The sequence below is a fragment of the Ascaphus truei genome, chromosome 1 (assembly GCF_040206685.1).
Source record: "Ascaphus truei isolate aAscTru1 chromosome 1, aAscTru1.hap1, whole genome shotgun sequence".
In the NCBI taxonomy this organism is placed as follows: Eukaryota; Metazoa; Chordata; class Amphibia; order Anura; family Ascaphidae; genus Ascaphus; species Ascaphus truei.
In genome coordinates, this window is record NC_134483.1 from 464,084,836 (window position 1) to 464,099,064 (window position 14,229).

General features: G+C 41.1%; 1 protein-coding gene across 9 annotated transcripts in view; it reads right to left on the minus strand.

The window, feature by feature from the left end:
• Positions 1 to 14,229, minus strand: part of EXOC1 (exocyst complex component 1) — a 40,572-nt gene that overhangs the window by 13,915 nt on the left and 12,428 nt on the right. For 4 of the 9 annotated variants that reach the window (XM_075566233.1, XM_075566206.1, XM_075566215.1 and 1 more), the window contains 8 exons: positions 11,884 to 12,016; positions 10,976 to 11,085; positions 10,349 to 10,402; positions 7,380 to 7,529; positions 4,738 to 4,843; positions 2,443 to 2,487; positions 1,173 to 1,336; positions 30 to 140 (listed from right to left, as the gene is read on the minus strand). In XM_075566233.1, coding sequence (XP_075422348.1) covers positions 30 to 140; positions 1,173 to 1,336; positions 2,443 to 2,487; positions 4,738 to 4,843; positions 7,380 to 7,529; positions 10,349 to 10,402; positions 10,976 to 11,085; positions 11,884 to 12,016 — 873 coding nt within the window. The remainder of the gene's footprint in view (positions 1 to 29; positions 141 to 1,172; positions 1,337 to 2,442; positions 2,488 to 4,737; positions 4,844 to 7,379; positions 7,530 to 10,348; positions 10,403 to 10,975; positions 11,086 to 11,883; positions 12,017 to 14,229) is intronic. The other 5 variants (XM_075566263.1, XM_075566252.1, XM_075566281.1 and 2 more) reach the window with 3 other exon arrangements.

Consider the following 14,229-nt stretch of genomic DNA (forward strand, 5'->3'; position numbering starts at 1 on the left):
AAAACAAAACTATAAATAGTGTACCATACCATTGGTGTTCGGGGCATGCTCTGATGCTGAGACAGATTAAAGAATTTACTAATGAAATCTTGTTCTGCCAGACAGAGAGGCTCCAGTTCACTTAGGACTTGTTCAAAGATCTGAAAAGAAATGCAGATTATACTAAGCTTTTACATCATCTTAAGAACATTTAAGCATTTAACATTTCATCCTGTGATTACACAAGTGACCGATAAAGTAGGCAATAACCAAGTTGTATGTGTAAGTCTAACATGATTGTGTTCCTCCCATAGTGATCTGTGTCATTTTACAATGAGTTTGCGCCATAACGCCTTTCTCAAATACTCAGGCAATGAGCGTGACTAGATCATGTCTGGCAGGGCGGTCCCATTGGCAGCCAAGAGCCCACGTGAGGTTTTGGATTCCTCACCTCCATTTTACAGCTCAAAGAGGAAACCCAGTGTGAATAAGGTACTGTAAAGAGTTTGAGGGCTAGAAAACGCTGGAGCAAGGGCCAACCAGAATGAGAGACGACACAGGAAGGGTGGTGCTGCTTGTGCTCATATGGTGTCTAAAGTGTGTTTTCCCCCTAATGGAAAACACACACACACTTCACATAAAATAAACCTATATGTATGTATGTATGTATGCATGCATGTGTATGTGTATATGTGTGTATGTATATGTGTGTATGTGTATGTGTATGTGTGTGTGTGTGTGTGTGTGTGTGTGTGTGTGTGTGTGTGTATGTATGTATGTATGTATGTATGTATGTATGTATGTATGTATGTATGTATGTGAATATGTATATGTATGTCTTTACTTATATCGCGCCATCCAGGTACATAGCTCTTTACAATACACGTGACCTAATATAACACATAATGGGAATAAGCGCTTCAGACATAAAACAATAGGAAAAGAAGTCCCTGCCCCGAAGAGCTTACAATCTACATGCAATCAGCTGTTTATACACATCTGACTTAAATACTGAGCTTTTTCTAATATGAAAAGTCCCCAGAAGTACATGTGATTAAAGGAGAGCAGCGATCTAACGGTTCTAACCTACCCGTAGCAGTGGGTCTGTGGCTTCCGACAGCTCCTAGTGTTTGTATAGTCATTGCTGGTGTTTGTTTGTGGCATAACCAAGCAGCAATGTATACATGGCTCACCTTGTCAAACTTAGTCCTGTCAGCTACATCCAGATCAGAGGCAGACATGTTCCCCATGTCTAGCAGTGAGGACGACTGAGACCTGCGACTGCCAGAGCCCTGCACAGAAAGTTTATTAAGACTAGACGTGGATCCCGTCAGCTTCCCAGAGCTGCCATGAAGACCTGTAGAAACAGCAAAAGAATTCAAGTTCCATGTATAATGTCCCAGAGCTAATGAAGCACAAGTACTGTATCGGTCTAGTACCAAAGTGCCAAGCATTGGAAACAGGTAGTCTAAAACATGGCATTAACGACTGGGAGCATTATTATTAGGATAGCTCATTTCTCATGTATACTGTTCATAAGGCTATTCTTAAAAAAATATATATGTCTCACTCCAGCCCACACATACTTCCATTCACATCATTAATGTCATAAAGGGCCTATTCATAAAAACTCAAGCGCAAGCTTTTTTTTGTAGTAGTATAAAATTAAAGCCATTTTATGCTTTGTGTCTGGTTGATTATTGAACGCTTTCCCGGATAGATGACAGCAAAATATTTTGTGAAGAACTCAAGTCAACAAGCTGGGCTATACCCAATAGTGAATGAAATAAGAGGCAACATATATTCTCATCAGATAAGAATCCTTTCTCCTAACTAACCAGGGAGAAACTGCACCGTGAGTCAACATCGCATTCCTTTCAGTCTCTTGGACGGGAGGGATTGTATTACCTGTGTTGCAATGAATCTCAACCACATTGAATAGTGAACTTAGTATTGGTGTCTATGCCAAGCATTTTTAATTTCCCACACTGCAGCCACCTTTCCATCAAGCCCACCACCCTCAGCTTTAAATCAGTGCCTTTTTATGTTTAAGATGTTGTTACTCTGTGAAATATACACCATCCACCTTGCTTGTAACTTTGCAGAATTTGACAGACCACATGCCCTGTCTACCTACTTAATTCCATGGTATACATTCAGAAATCCTTGAATGCATTTGATTCAATTCACCAGCAATTCTATTTTCCTTAAATGGCACATCACAGCTTATCTTTTTTAAGTTACCACCATTTCCCCGAATTTCTTTTAATCACATTTGCATTAAGTACAATTGATTCAGCATTCTATTAATTGTTATTTTTTTTACCAGCACAATTTAGAATTAGGAACAAACGGTTAATCCCTGATGCAGCCAGATCAGGCTGACAACACACTGCCCGCCGTTGATTTTCTGGTGCTGCATGGGTTATTGGCGGTGCAAAGTAACACTTATGGAATACTCACTCTCGGTTTCCTGTTTGACGGCACTTTCTTTTCGAGGCAGCGTAGCTGGGGTTGGATTAGGTTGCAAGCATCAAAGACAAAGATGCATTAAGAAACGGGCATTTAGCACAGACCATGCACAAGAGAGAAAGTTAGGCACCAGTTAGACAGAAACATGCAGAAGGCTATAAGAAGCAGTTACGGTTATCCAAGGCTGTAACTCGTTACATGGCAATCCAACATATTATTGACATAGAAACACAGAGAAGAAAATTAGGTATTAGAATATTTCAGGTATTAATGAAATAATTCTTTAGACAATGCATAACATAGTTATTCTCTTTGTATTAAAGGCTACATATATTATAATTAAGGAAGAGGGAAGGCATTACACAAAGGCAGATAAATACTTTTCTGCAACATGTGATCCCAAGGACACTAGGGCTGACTAAGGAGCCCCCGCACACCCATTTTGGAGTGAGTCTCACTTTATAGAAGGCAGTCTCACTCATTCCAGCATCAACAGTTGCAGTTCGTGCTCTCTCACTTAAGCCAGAACATTTGCATTTCAGCCTAATATTTTAGTCCACACGCCCCGAATCGTACCCTTTTCAGTCTTTGGATAATGGTAGCTATGCAGCATGCCAGCTGCTTATTACAAACCTACATCAATTTCTTTTAGGAACTCAAAAAACATTCTACATCTATTTAATGAATAGAGGGCTGATTAAAATATTTAATGGACGCACACAATACAATATTGTTTGGTTTTGTATTTGCCTTTTCATCCTGAGAATATATTTAATTGAGAGAACACCTACAGTTTGTCATTACTGTGGATGGGCAGACGGCAAGGTTAGGTACTAAACAGAATTAACAAATGGTGAGGGTCTGCTGATTGTTCTCAAACCGTCCCCAAACTCCAAGGATGTGGAGCGTTGGTCAAAAGTATACATAAGCAAGTACAAGGAGTAGTGTGCTTACATGATAAAACTTGTACACAGAAATGTATCGGTAATGAACTAACATGTCTATGAAGGGAGAAATATTAGTGGTATGAAGGAAACGCAGAATACCATGTATCGCATAAAAGTAGCTGCACCCCAAGGACACAAGAGTAACCCACACCAAGCCTGTGCATCTCCAACACTCTTGTCACACTAGTGCAAAGGGCTACAAGCATTAATAGCTCTAACATCACGCAAATGATAGAGCTGGAGGCTTACTACCCTCCTTCTGTTATGCAAGCTCTATGAAAATGTGCACAAGCACGCAAGCTGGAGACCAACATATTTTCCAGGGTCCCTTATGTTCTGCTATGTTCCAGGGTCCCTTATGTTCTGCTACGTTACAGGGTCCCTTATGTTCTGCTACGTTACAGGGTCCCTTATGTTTGCAGATTGATAGATCAATAGGTTATCTTGAAGATAGAAGTAGATTTTTCAACCCATGTTGGCCATTTTCTTTATCCAGCCATAATACTCATCTTGCCCCATCTTATACAGGCACAGCCAATCACTTAATGGTGAGAGTAAGTGGTATTTTCATAAAGCTTTATAATGAGCCAGTATCCCATTCAGCTCAACTAAAGCTAAAAGCACATGGCTTTTTGCCTGCAACATATAATTTGTTTAGTAGGCCATGCAATCTCGTACTCTCTGTGCAATTACCATGATGAAATACTAAAAGCCTCAAAGTCTGGCCAGATTGCCACTGTTTGGGTGCCTAACGACGTAACAAAAAGGGTCAAGTTGATGGCATTGCTGCTTCAAATGAAGCAAGTAGCCATGAAAGACAAGACTGGGAAATATGTTTAGGGGAAACAACAAGTACCACAAAACTGATACTAGCTACATCCATGTTTCTTTGGCTTGCATCCCATTACCAATCAACGAATATTCAGTAACATAGTCCTCTCCTGCACTGAAGGCGTCAATCAGAGATTCAGCTACCAAAACTAAATTCTACCATATGACATTGCAGTATGTATAGATGTCACAGTGTGTGCTTATGCCATAGTGTTATAGGTGAAACGTTCTTGATTAGTTTGCTATTTTATGCGTGGTCTCATGGAAACCAGTATACAGTGGGAGATCCTGGTCTGAGTCCCATTGTGACCATGGCGAATAGAAAAACTCTATCAAAGACTCAATGGCTCTTATTCCAAAAGGGTCATGATCAGCCAATTCAGCAAGATCGCACAGAACGTCCCACTGACCAATGAGGCTTTCCGTGCGATAGCTCTATAGACTAAGGGCCACATAGCTGTGTCCAGCATCATCCTTATATAAGGGCAAGTTATTTCAGGAACCTCACCAAACTTCTTCCCTTCTTTGGCTGTGCCGGCCATTTTGTTTTTGGCCACTTCGAAAAAGTCTTTGATCTCCCTCTCATACAGGCGTAATATGTAATCAATGTAATTCTGCAAAAGAAAAAGCAGTTTTTCAGAAGTGAATCTTTTCTTGGATATAAATTATTTACCTCTTGATGTTCAGAACAAACTGGAGGTTTACAGATACCGAAACAATACTTAAACAAATCCAGCGCAAATATGGGAACTTCCTGGGGTTTGAAACTCCGTGCAGTGCTGCAGTCTTTCCACAAATCACTTGGCAGCAAGAGAAACATCCCTATTATTAAATTATGACATTCTTTTTTATTTTGTGTGTGTATTCTTTCAATTTCTCACTAGAAATCATAAAATAACTGTTTTATTAGACACGCCTAATTATTTTACTGTTGATATGACTGTGCTTTAAGATCAATAAATATACAGGAGATTAATATTACTACAGCTCAACCCCCTTATAACGCTGTGCTTGGGGTCCAAGGAATCACATCGCGATATAAGCGGATCGCGTTAGAAATAATGTACAATTGTATGCATTGTACAATAAAGTATTCAAGATACCAATAATCATGTTGCAAAGTATTCATAAATATGAAAATTGGGAGTCTCGCTTACATCGCGTTATAAGCGGATTCGCGTTGTAACGGATCGCGTTATAATGGGGTTGAACTGTACTACTTCTTTTCAGAGGAAAGGACTTGTTAAGTGAGCAAAGCCCATAAATATGCAGGAATACTCCGCTTTAAGATAGGAAAGGTGTACAGACTCACAAATATATACTATTCTTGAAGGAAACATGCTCAAAGGGTACTTGTTCAAAATAAACGCGTAACACATACTTTGTTAGTGTGCAATTTGTTAGCAGTATTGTTGTACATGAGCTGTTGAGGCCATAGATGTCTCCATTGCAGATGTAAAAGGACGGTCACTTATTGCGTTCTATAAACAGGCAAACCAAATGTCTATCTTTCTTCACTACACAGCTTATAAATAATGAATTGTACTGTATCATGCAGGCAAAAGGAGGGGAAAAAAAGAGCATTATTGATTCCTTAATATGAACGCTGGCATGAATAAAGATGAAAACACTTCACCACACAGACATTATTAAGCTTCCTGTTTTTAAGTCTGCTTTAAAAATTAAAAAAAAAAAAAAGCTTTAAAAGCCAGGGGAATTAAAGAGAGTTTATGTTTAATGAGAAGATTCCATTGCTCCTCTATAAAAACTAACATATCAAGTTATACACTGAAGCCAAATCAGCATTATACACATCCAATACCCCGCTTATAGTGACGACGACGCGACAAAACAAATGTATAGAAGCCGTCGCGTGCGCTTATAGTAGAAGCGACGCGACGGAGCGACGGCTTGGTCGTGATTGCTGGAAGTCAATTTGATTTTTCCAGCGACCGCAGCGCGACGTCTCTGTCGCCGGCACTATAAGCGCAGCCTTACACTTGCTATGTTCGACAAGAGGGATTTTGAATTACATTCTCTGTCCTTACTGTGCTACCCTGTAAACGTTCTGTTTGCAAAATGACATTCTGGAGACAACTTAACAGAAGAGTATTACTTTTCACAGAAGTCCAATAACTTGCTTTAGGATAATTGAACAATTCTCAGGAAGGCAATAATATTGACATATTATTGATCTATGTAGTGTCCCAAAAGTTTGTCTCATAATATTGGGCATCCATGTTAACAGGTCAGTCCTTCATAGTTCAGCAAAAATCGAACACGCCGACTCAGTATTTCTGACCACACCTTGAGGTGCTTTATTTCATTTGTTAATTCCATAGCACAATGCATCCCTCTCTTTATGCATCCATGGATGGATAAAAATGCTAGAGGTTTAGTTTTGTCACCCATACAGTGTGTGCCATCCCAAACATACATACATAAACCAGTGGCCTAATTTGGTTTATGTAAAACATCAGTCTTACGTTGGTATACCTTTTAATGAACCAACAAGAAAGTTCTCAATAAATTAAAATGTAGTATAGCGCTTGAAAATCTCACAGGTCTTTTCTTTGTGCCATCTTTGAAGAAATCTTATGTTGGTCTTCTAAAAAATACCATAACATACGACTCCGATTAGACATATTATATAGTGTGTATGAATTAGAGGGACAGTGGCTTTTATAGATACAACAGAATTACTGGTTTGTTGTACATTCAACTGGATAAAATCTGTGTCTTGTGAGTCAATCACATCTATGAGCAATAACCCATTGAATGGGTTAGCAGGTGACAGAGTATTAATAAGAAGTTAACCTTGTCATATGCGTGCCACCTACATACTATGATACATAAGTACTGTATTAGTTGTACAGTATGTAGAAATAAGTGGCTAATGAAACATTGCTCAGCATGATGTGCTTCCAACAGCTGTACCTCATCTTACGGTTTCTACTTCCTTCCTAATTGCATTCACAGCCTCCTGTAATTAATAGTGGAATGACCCAGACAAAGCAAACACAAGCTTGGCTTGTCACTGCAGCACTGGATGGGTTAATCCTGCATGGCACAACGCTATTTTCAGGGGGCATGTGCAGGAAGCGTCTTCTCTGGGCAGTAGAGAAATAATAAAATGACTGAAGCACAAACCTTGGCGAGTCCATCGTATCTCACGTATTCTGTATTTTTAAGCCACTCCATCAACTTGGCGTATCGTAGCAAGTCCCGGTGGAAAGGATGGTGGTTTTGTAATGTCATCTCAACAGAGTGCGGAGCGAGAGTGGAACTCTGGTCATGGCCCTTGGTGGGAACAGGAGAGCAAAGAAAGCAAATGGTCACTCGGCACACTAAGCCCACCCAAAACGCACCTCATTCACTTGTCCATTTCTAACCTATTCCCATGTGTCACTGTGTTCTCTTCCAGATGTTCTCATTTTGGACGGATTATTGTGAAAGCACATTTCGTGGTATCAGTGTACCTACAAAGCATGATAGCTCCATCGTGTTGTATAGGCATGCTTGACAGTGAACAAGTTAAAAAATAATGGGCCTTATGCAGTACTATTCAATGAGACACCTTCTGTGCTGGAAGACACCTCACAGACCATATTTACTAAGCGGTGCTGGAAGGGGTCTTATCTAGTAGCACTGCTTAATATGGCCCAATGCCTAATAAACTAATTATTGGTTTGGGGGTTCGCCAAGACGATTTTATTTGTACATTTTAATCACAAATGGGGTGAAGTATCAAGCACCTGTCAATAGCATCATGCAGTTCAATCAATAATTTATTCTTTGAATGTCTCTCAAATGGCAGCAGATGTTGAAGTTTGACATTTTGAATGTTTCTTAGGAAATATATGTAACATTAGGACAGCTTGGGGAACAAAATGAAAAATAAAAGCGAGTGCCCATTCCTCACATGATACCAGTTGAAAATTAAAATAATACACATCCCAGCAATCGCTAACCCCAGAACCCACCATAATAAACACACAATCCCAGCAATTTGTAATCCCAGAACCCACCAAATTTTGGAGCATTGGGTATTTGTAAAGAATCGGGGAACACGTCCCCTGTGACAGGTTCCCACCTTACCTAATGCTCCTGTCACCTCTGCGCCGCTTACAGACCGCGCGCGCACACGGAGGCTGTCAACTCCACGGAGCCTGGTCCCGCCCCCTGCTCGCGTCGCGCGGCACGCTCACACGACGATCGTGCACCGCTCCCCAGCTGCGTGGCAAGATTCCTGATTGCACTAACAATGCTCACCTGTCTCCTGCACCTCTGTCCAATCCCTGCTCTCGCAGGGGCTGCACCTCCGCTCCGCCTCTCGCACTGATTGCTCCAGCCTTGCTATAAAAACCCTGCATGCTCAGTCACTCATTGCTGAGCATAAACCGTTTTAGCCTCGTGTTCCTGCTTTGCGCTTTTTCTATTCTTGCTTCCAGTTGATCTCACGTGTACCGACCCGGCTTGACTATTGGACCCTCTCTGGATAACAACCCCGGCTTGCCTCTGACTACCTGTACTTCTCCAGCCCCTGACCACGGCACAACGGATAACGACTACGCTGCTGGCTCCGCCCCACGACCTCGGCAAGTATCTGGACTCACCCACTCTCTCCAACCCAGACCCGGCTACGTTGACAATCCACTCTCCAGGTGTGCCTCCGCTGCTGTGGATGCGCAGTTCTATGCTTTCCCACCTCAGTACCGGTGTCCCGCCTTGTTCGTGGTGAGCGCAAGCGTTACAGTATTTTTGTTTTTTGTTGTATACATTCCTCACATGACAGACACAACCGATGCAACAAACTCCATCTTTATGCAACCTACATTAAGAGACTTAGACCCACATTTACCAACGCTATATGGGGTCTTATAGAACAGCACTTCTAAGTAACTATGGGCCTTATGTTTATAAGAACTTGGAGAAGCAACAGATTAGCAAACAGCTGCATCCTACTATATTAGGGGAACTAAAATGGGAGCTGATGATATCAGTCTGGTCGAGACCGTGAAATGGGAAATTTTCACTGATCCAACAATAAAAATGTTCTTGGAAGCCACAGTCTCCTATGGGTGTAGCTCAAAGTTCTTGTAGTCGTATTGATCCTTGAGAAATGTATATTCTCTATAGGTAGTGATACCGTTAAAGGGGACCAACACGAGTCCCTAATATAGGGGCTTATTCTATATCTGCCGAAGCATTCAATCGGTCTGTTTTGGCTGCTGAAAACGTCTCGATTGTCTGCTTCAGCGGATATAGAATAATCTCAGTGTATACAGACCTTTAAAAACCTAACAGGTCTCTTCTTCATGTGTACAAACAGATTAAAATTCTCCTTTGTCAGGCAAGGCTCTTGAAAACGAGAGGTAACTCAATGTATTACTTCTGGTAAAACATTTTTATAAATTATAAATAAAAGATAAAATAATATATGTTTTGGGCGGAGGAGCAGAGGGTATGGACATGCGAGTTACGGACATTGCATTTACATTACAATCTGTTTTATGCAATATGTGAAATATATCTTTCTTGCCGACTCTTCCCACATATCTCTGTTTGCAGAACATTTGAACGTTGTAATTCTGAGACACATTGAGTTCCATTGGGATAAAGTTAATGTTATTATAAATGCAACTTATAAATATAAATGAAAAGATAAAGTTCAGGCAAGTACAACGGAAGAAATTAGGAGAAAAAGCACTGCTTATCTCCTCCTCAGTATATATGCGTGTTAGACAATACTATTTAGACATGCAACAAAGATTTAAGAAACAACTGTTAATCTTATACATACATGTATAAGTAAGCTACATTTAATGCATGCCATGTAATTGCTAAATCACACACACACGAAAAAACAAAAACACCACAAACATATTGACCTCATATAATAAAAATCAAGCACTATATCATTTAAACACCTTTAACAATTCAGTGTTACAAATACATTAAAAAAGATGCAAAGAAGAATTAAGAGGTTTTTGCATCCTTAAAACTGGAGGCGAATAACTGGTTAGGGCAAAGTTACCATAGGTTTGCTGGAACAGGCTTTTATCATTAGCAGTGGGAAAATAAACGCAAGCTTTTGGAATCAAACCCAATGTACTCACTGCCTTAGACAGATAGTAGGACCTGCTATACAACTGAGTGAGGATCTGAGTAAACTAATTGGAGATAAAATACAGAAATACAAGCATTGGAATAGAAAGATAGGAAAGGAATAGATAGAACAAAGCACTCAGAAGGAAACCCTATTTTGCAGTTTTACAAATACTGTACATGGGAGGCACAGAGCAATGTCCCAATTGCTTTTATTTGTCATTTGCAAATTAAGCTTTCGGGGGTCAAATTATATACTTTTTTATTCTTTCATATAATGACATATATGAAAGTCATACTATATGACTTTCCATAAATGGTCATTATGAAGAAGCCATTCTGCGCCCCAAACCCCTATTCCCATAAACGTAGGCCAATGCTATGTTAAATATAATAACGCCCATAACAGTGAGGTCGGGACAGATTGCATAGTGATCCTGTATGCCAAATTCTGAGCACTTTTGTTATCAATGTTTTCAGGTACTTTCTTTAGCATCTTAAAAAAATACAGAATACTACATTAGCCCCCACAACATTTTCTTGTAAATCATTATCGGTTAAAACATTATGTGCTGCTTAATAGAAATCTTATAAAAAGTGTGACGAAAACAAAGTAGGACATGGAAAGTGGAAAATACCTGCTGAACAAAGACATTGTTTAAGTGACTTGCAAGCCTGCGTGCAAACTGCTCACGGAGATCGCGAAACAGCTGCTGCTGCTGCTTGACAGACTGGAGCATTAAGTGTCCTGGATAAAAGCAGAGGTCAACAGGTCAGAACAAAATATGGTCAGAACGAAATTACAATTGCAACAGAGGTACGTCCAGTACGAGTGCAAAACACTTCTACATATATACATATTTATTTTGTGGTATAAATAACAATATAATTGTGCTAACTTCATATGTAGACGAGTGAATCCATAAATGTATATTACTATACACACATCTATACTCATTTACATAGACGAACATACACAGAGACACGCACGCACAGATGTAGCAGGCTTCGTTGTTCTCTCTGGTGTGATGTATTGTGCCAGCATTACCATTGAATCTTTTGACAACACTGCGCCATTGTGTGTTGTGAAGGGATAGATGTTGTGTTATCAGGGAAGACAACACCACTAACTACATCTGTGTGGCCACATGGAATGTCGTTCTATCCCTTCATTGCAGTTTGCAGTGTGAAGCAAGGTTTCAATTATGACAGCTAGTGACGTCAAGGAGAGCCAGAGTGAAGAGGACTACAAGGATTCCCATACAGAACACACTCTGCCCTACACAAGGAAAACCATGCAAGGCAACATAAAAACATTGGCTATGTTTACTGCTCCCAAAGCACAACTTAGTCTGCTTTTAGCTGTCTATTTTACCCACATGATTTATGAGACCATGGAATGTGCAGTTGCCATATTTCCATCTCCCATCCAGCCAAACAAAAAGATGACGTTACATCACGTTTCTGTACTTGGTACAGTGGTATTGTGTGTAAAGTATTGGAATATAGACATCCCATATTACGGTTTTCCATGCAACGCTGTTACCTGGTTGAAGAGCTACATTCATACACTGCAAAAGTGCTTCTGACGCGTTAGTGCAAGCCTCGATGCCACGGGAGGAGGAGAGATCAGCCTCCTGCAGTGCTTTAATGTGACCCCTTGACAAATCCATATGATTCTGGAAGGATTACAAAAATGTAGGAGGTGTTAATAGAATCTACATTCAATGTAGTACTTTATGTAAAAGAACGTCTGGTATGGAACAATAAACAAACAAGCCCAATGCTGCATTCAATATGACAAATGATTTAGTTCATTACTATGTTTTTTCTGTTTCTCCTTCTCAGAAATATGGGTAATTTAGTTAAATCTTTCAGCCAAAATCTTTCAAGCCTGCAAGCACATCACGGTAAACCCTCTTAGCAGGTCCTACGCTACCAATTGCATACTGTGTCTTTTGTATTTCTTGCACTGCATAGAGAGAAGAGGAAATCCCTGAGGCCCCACATACACGTCACGCGTCCCATGCTGGTGGCTATACTATTTTTTGGTTCTCTCTATGCAGTGGAAGAAATACAAGAGACAGTATACAATTGGTAGTTAGATAACCTGCTGATAGGGTTGCTGGTCTAACCTGTTTTGGCCAAAGGATTGAACTAAATGACCCCTACTTATGAGAAGAATAAAACATATGGTAATGAACTAAATAATTTGTCATACTGGTTGTAGCATTGGGGCTTCTTTGTGTATTGTTGTATACTTTAGGTCATTCTCCCAGTAGCTCTCCCATTGACACAAACAATGATATACATATAATACAGTGGGTTGGGGTTTTGAGATTGCTAAAACTGTGTGTACAGAAAACTCTACCCTGAAAGAGACGTGTGTGTGTGTGTGTGTGTGTGTGTGTGTATGTGTGTGTGTGTTGGTACTGAATATTACTGTGGCCTTTGTACACTGCCAAGTTTTACAAGTATTGGAGCCCCAAAAATAATACACTAAATGCTTGTACAGATCCTAATGTCCCTTGTATGGCAGACTGTTTCCTCTTACGGTTGTGTATGCCTGTATTGATAGAAAAAAAGATCTTTAATTATATAGTAGTTAGTATCCCCATAAAATAAGGATAATAATTAGGTTACAGAACATATGAGCCACTCTGTGAGTGGAGAGCAGGCCCACCAGTTTGCACACCGCTGCTCTACACCCACTGACAGACACACACTGCAGCCACCTTCTGCACCCACTGCAGACAGACAGACAGACAGACACCCCAACAAAACAGACTGCTGCACCCTCTACATCCACATTATACACCAGCAGCCCCCCTATACACCCACTGCAACCCCACACATTGCAGACATACACTAACAAAACACTCTGCACCCCTCCTCCACTCACAAAGCACAATAAATACACACACTGCATCCACCCTCTGCACCCACTGCAGACAGACAGACACACACCCCAACAAAACAGACTGCTGCCACCTCTACACCCACAAAACAAACACGCACTGCAGCCCCCCCTCTACACCCAAAAAACACACACCACACAAAGACACACACCAATAAAACAATCTGCTGCCCCCCTTTACACCCACAAAACAGACACAAACCTTTCCCCTCCCTCTCCTGTGCGGGGCTCTCTGCAGGCAGGGTGGGGGAGGAGCCAGTGCCTTGCTGCTGCCTCCTGTCCAATCACCTCCCCTGTCAAAGGTTACGGCCAGGCAGGAAGCGTGCGCACAGGCGCTCAAGCACCATGACGTCATGCGCTCTGCACAGGCACGCATCCTTGACAAGCGCATTCAGAGTCATCACTCCGATCGCGCCGAGCGTGAGCGCGCGCTTCGCTTCACCCTGGCCGCAGCCCAAGAGCTGATCTCACGCTTTGTGAATGAGAACTGAAAGCTGATTGGCTGAAAAACTTGGCAGTGTGCCAAAAATTCTGACCCATTACTGATTGGATAATGCCCTGCAGAGAGCAGGGATTTCAATAATGTCCGAACTTGTACAGCTTTAGCCTATAATAGAGCTTATTGCACAGTTCCGTGTCTTTGCACAGCCCTTCATACAGCAAACCTGAATCATCCTCTAATGCAGGGGTAGCCAACTCCACTCCTCAAGGGCCATCAGCAGGCCAGGTTTTAAGGATATCCCTGCTTCAGAAAAAGGTGGCTCAATAAGTAACCCAGTCAACGACTGAGCTACTGATTGACCACCTGTGCTGAAGCAGGGATATCCCTAAAACCTGGAGCAAAGCCCTTGACCAGAAGAACAGCCGCCCCGTGTAAGAGCCGAACTCACCAGCCAAAAGGTAAAGTTAAAAGACTCTTTATTAAACGACATAATACAGATACTACAGCCACGAACAAAAAGGGAACCTCCTCCC